The 5,000-nt window shown below is 42.8% G+C and overlaps 1 protein-coding gene across 1 annotated transcript in view; it reads left to right on the forward strand.

Moving 5' to 3' along the window:
* The first annotated feature begins 1,722 nt into the window (after positions 1-1,722).
* The window catches only part of siglec15l (sialic acid binding Ig-like lectin 15, like), an 8,153-nt gene continuing 4,875 nt past the window's right edge, over positions 1,723-5,000 (forward strand). The window contains exons 1-2 of the mRNA XM_031301462.2: positions 1,723-2,093; positions 2,729-3,088. Coding sequence (XP_031157322.2) covers positions 1,739-2,093; positions 2,729-3,088 — 715 coding nt within the window. The 5' untranslated portion in view covers positions 1,723-1,738. The remainder of the gene's footprint in view (positions 2,094-2,728; positions 3,089-5,000) is intronic.

Genomic DNA, 5,000 nt, shown 5'->3' on the forward strand with positions numbered 1-5,000 from the left:
GTGTGTGTGTGTGTGTGTGTGTGTGTGTGTGTGTGTGTGGACAGCTGTGTGTGTGTGTGTGTGTGTGTGTGTGTGTGTGTGTGTGTGTGTGTGGTGTGTGGTGTGTGTGTGTGTGTATGTGTTTGTGTGTGTGTGTGTGTGTGTGTGTGGTGTGTGGTGTGTGTGTGTGAGTATGTGTTTGTGTGTGTGTGTGTGTGTGTGTGTGTGTGTGTGTGTGTGGACAGCTGTGTGTGTGTGTGTGTGTGTGTGTGTGTGTGTATGTGTGTGGCTCTCCCCATTTGTTGCTTCCTGTTTGGTGCTGGAGGGAGAGCACCCATTGGTTGTTGACAATGTTCACATGATTTAAAGCTACAGTGCGTAGTTTCTGTCGCCCCCGTGAGGAATTCTAAGTAATGACAAGAAAACTGTCGGCGTGTCTCTCTCGAGTTTCTGTGCGGGAAAGTAGCCGGACGCCACAATCTTCATAGTCACACTGAGAAATACAGAGAGAGTTGTGTGGAGCTTAATTCAGTCCTTCCAGAAAAATTCAGAGTTTTTTTGTGATTGTTTTGGGCTAAAATCCTTGATTATGCGGCACGTTTTCTTAAAATATGTGATGGAATATGCGGGATATTTATGCTATTTTATGCGATGAAATTGCGGGAACTTGCAAAAACTGTGGTTTCATCATGGCTTCATCGCGGGGTTTGCAGCTTTTCGATGATGTTCACATTGCGTAATTACGTCACTTCATAACGTTCCCATGGCAACAGGGGAAATGGCTGCTCTTGTGTGAAGTAAACGCAACATTTTTCAACTTTCTGCTAAGATATATGTGACTTTTTTGCAACGAAAATGCGGGGATTATGAAATCATGCAAGCCCCGCATAAATATGCGGACTTTGGCTGATGATGCATTGAATTATGCGATCGCATATTATTTCAAATACGCCGCACTTTCGCCGCATAAATTGCAGATTTCCGCGCAAAATATGCGGGGCTTGCATGATTTCATAAACATAAAGTCACACATATATATATATATATATATATATATATATATATATATATATATATATATATATATATGTCGCGTTTACTTCACACAAGAGCAGCCATTTTCCCCTGTTGCCATGGGAACGTTATGAAGTGAAGTAATTACACGACGTGAACATCATCGAAAAGCTGCAAATCCCGCGATGAAGCCACGATGAAACCACAGTTTTTGCAAGTTCCCGCAATTTGTGCAAGTTCCCGCAATTTGTGCAAGTTTCCGCAATTTTTGCAAGTTCCCGCAATTTGTGCAAGTTCCCGCAATTTTTGCAAGTTTCCGCAATTTTTGCAAGTTTCCGCAATTTGTGCAAGTTCCCGCAATTTTTGCAAGTTTCCGCAATTTTTGCAAGTTTCCGCAATTTGTGCAAGTTCCCGCAATTTTTGCAAGTTTCCGCAATTTTTGCAAGTTTCCGCAATTTCTGCAAGTTTCCGCAATTTCTGCAAGTTTCCGCAATTTGTGCAAGTTCCCGCAATTTCATCACATAAAATTGCATAAATATCCCGCATATTCCATCGCATTTTTTAAGAAAACGTGCCACATAATCAAGGATTTTTGCCCGCAACAATCACAAAAAAACTCAGCATTTTTCTGGAAGGACTGAATTAATGGACTGAGGATGGGAGGAGGATTCGGTGGATCCCTACCACTGACCAACTCATCCAGATGTGATTCTCCTCTTCAGGGTCCGTTTCCTTCGTTTGGAACATGTCGGTCTCTCCGGTGGTCTTTGTCCCCAGAGGAGAGGACGCCGTGCTCGGTTGCTCCTTCACTCATCCTTATCAACAGCACTACTCGGGGAAGATCGCTGTGAAATGGCTCGCTAGAGAAGCACGCGCGCCGCCGTTCTTCAGCTGTTCAGTTAACAATGACTCCATGGAGGGACGCGTTGGATGCTCAGATTCTGAGTTAAAGTATTCCCTGGAGGGAGACCCTCGTCGGGGGGAGCTGTCCCTCCTCTTCAGGAAGGTACATCTGGGGGATAACGGGACGTACTTCTGCAGGGTGGAGTTGGAAGGAGCGTGGCAAAATATCCAAAAAAAGACACAGCTTTATGTAACAGGTAAGGTCACATGTTAACAGATCCTATGCTAACATATTCTAACACATGCTAACATATGCTAACATATGCTATCACATGCTAACATATGCTAACACATGATTACATATGCTAACACATGATTACATATGCTAATATATGCTAACATATGCTAACACAAGCTAACATAAGCTAACATGAGCTAACATGCTAACATATGCTTACATATGTTAACATGTTAACAGATCCTAACATGCTAACATATGCTAACACATGCTAACATATGCTAACACATAACATAATATGTTATCATGTGTTAGCATATGTTAGCATGTGTTAGCATATGTTAGCATGTGTCAACATATTATGTTGACACATGATAACATGTTATCATGTTAACATATGTTATCATGCTAACATATGCTAACACATGCTAACATATATTAACACATGCTAACATATATTAACAGATCCTAACATGCTAACATAGGCTAACATATGCTAACAAATGCTAACATATGCTAACACATGATAACTGCCACATTAGTAGCAACACTTATCTTGCGATGAGCGAAGTAATATGGTTCCCACGGCTTTGTCATTTTATGTGTTTTACCTACATATTTTATTATTTATTCTTCATGTTGCCTCCTTCACAGTTAAGCCCCACATCCTGAGCCTCTCTGTGATTGAGGCGAGCTCCGGCCCAGACGGCGCCCCCCGGAGGCTGCAGTGTGAGGCGGAGGGCCACCCGCTGCCGACCGTCACCTGGCTGCCGGCCTCCACGAGCCTGATGGGAGAGCAGGTCCAGACCTCCCAGGCCGGCCCGTACCGGCTGGCCAGCTCCGTGCCGTACCTGCAGGATGACGTGTTCACCTGCAGGGCGGAGAGCCGGCTGGGTGCAGCAGAGCAGACGTTTCCAGACCATAATACTCTGAAGATAACTCTGACTGTGGGTGGCCTCATCGTGCTGCTGCTGCTGCTATCAATCGGATTCTTCTGCTACATGAGAAACAGAGGTAAGCTGTCTGTCTGTCTGCCTGTCTGCCTGTCTGCCTGTCTGTCTGTGTCTCTGTCTGCCTGCCTGCCTACCTGCCTGTCTGTCTGTCTGTCTGTCTGTCTGTCTGTGTCTCTGTCTGCCTACCTGCCTGTCTGTGTGTCTGTCTATCTGTCTGTCTGTCTGCCTGTCTCTGTCTCTGTCTCTGTCTCTGTCTCTGTCTCTGTCTCTGTCTGTCTGTCTGTGTTTCTGTCTATCTGTATCTCTCTTTCTCTGTCTGTCTCTCTGTCGTTCTGTCTGTCTGTCTGTCTGTCTGTCTGTGTCTCTGTCTGTCTGTCTGCCTGTCTGCCTGTCTGCCTGTCTGTGTCTGTGTCTGTGTCTGTGTCTCTGTCTGTCTGTCTGCCTGTCTGTGTCTCTATCTGTCTGTCTGTCTGTCTGCCTTCCTGTCTGTTTGTCTGTCTCTCTATCTCTCTCTCTCTGTCCGTCTGTCTCTCTGTCTGTCTGTCTGACTGTCTGTCTGACTGTCTGTCTGTCTGTCTGTCTCTCTCGTCTCTCTGTCTCTCTCTGCCTGTCTGTCTGTCTGTCTGCCTGTCTGTCTCTCTGTCTGTCTGTCTGTCTGTCTGTCTGACTGTTAACCCTCATCTTGTCTTCCCGTTGACCTGCAGCAACTTTTAGTTTCTCTGAGTCAAAATATTAAATGAAAATCTTTATCAACGTTTTGGTCTTTTTGGACACTTCTGTGTTTTCTCACCGTCGGTCGACGTTCTCTGAGCCTTTTCTGAGGTTGTTTCCCAAATTTGAATAGCTTTTTTTTTTTTTTTTTTTTTAAAAAAAGCTTTTTTTGACATTTTTGTCACTTTTTTCAAAGTTCTTTTATCAATTGTTTTTTCTTTAAATGCTATAAAATTAAAATTGACTAAAACACCCAAATGAAAGTAGTGAACTGATCATGTATTTAACTTGTGAAGAGCGTTGTGGTGAACCATCCACGTTATTTTTTTGGACAATTTGTGTGAAAGAAAACTAATTTCTGATATAAAAGCTTTTTGAAAATGGGTCAATTTTGACCCGAGACAACAGGAGAGATAACTGAACATCTTCTAAGGAAGAACTGAATGTCCACGACATCCAAATACTTTGCAAGTTTAATGCATAGACTGTATATAAGAATGGACCAACAGATCCCGTGTCTCTGGACGGAGACCAGTGAAGGCCTTTAGAAGCACTTTTCCGGTGAGCGCTGAGCGTTACTGAGTAGCCTCCAACTGAGAGAGACGACGTAGATGTGACGTGAGCAACCTGTCTGAAAGTTGGAAGTCTTGTGGTAGCTGTTCTGGTAGAAATCTCAATCATTCCCAATCTAGCAGAGACGGAGAGCGTAGGTATATGTAAGGAGATAACATAGACACAGGCTAATTATTGATCACTAAAATGCTAGTTAACATTAGTAATTAAACTTAAACAGCTAATGGAAGTCCAAACTGCCTGAGAGCTTCTCCTGTACTATACGGTAATTCCTCTACTATGAGACAGTAAGTCTCGTGGTTATGACCCAATCGTTAGTCTATTTTTATAAAAACGTCTGCTACGGAGCCATAACGTGAGGTACAAGGTAATGGAGCCTTTTATACATTGTCGTGTTTCTTTAGAAATAAACAACGGACAACAGTTAGGATATTACAGTTAGGGTATTACAGTTAGGGTATTATAGTTAGGATATTACAGTTATGGTATTACAGTTAGGGTATTACAGTTAGGGTATTACAGTTAGGATATTACAGTTAGGATATTACAGTTAGGGTATTACAGTTAGGGTATTACAGTTAGGATATTACAGTTAGGATATTACAGTTAGGGTATTACAGTTAGGGTATTACAGTTAGGATATTACAGTTAGAGTATTACAGTAAGGATATTACAGTTAGGATATTACA

This window comes from Sander lucioperca, chromosome 10, assembly GCF_008315115.2.
Source record: "Sander lucioperca isolate FBNREF2018 chromosome 10, SLUC_FBN_1.2, whole genome shotgun sequence".
NCBI classification, from domain to species: Eukaryota; Metazoa; Chordata; class Actinopteri; order Perciformes; family Percidae; genus Sander; species Sander lucioperca.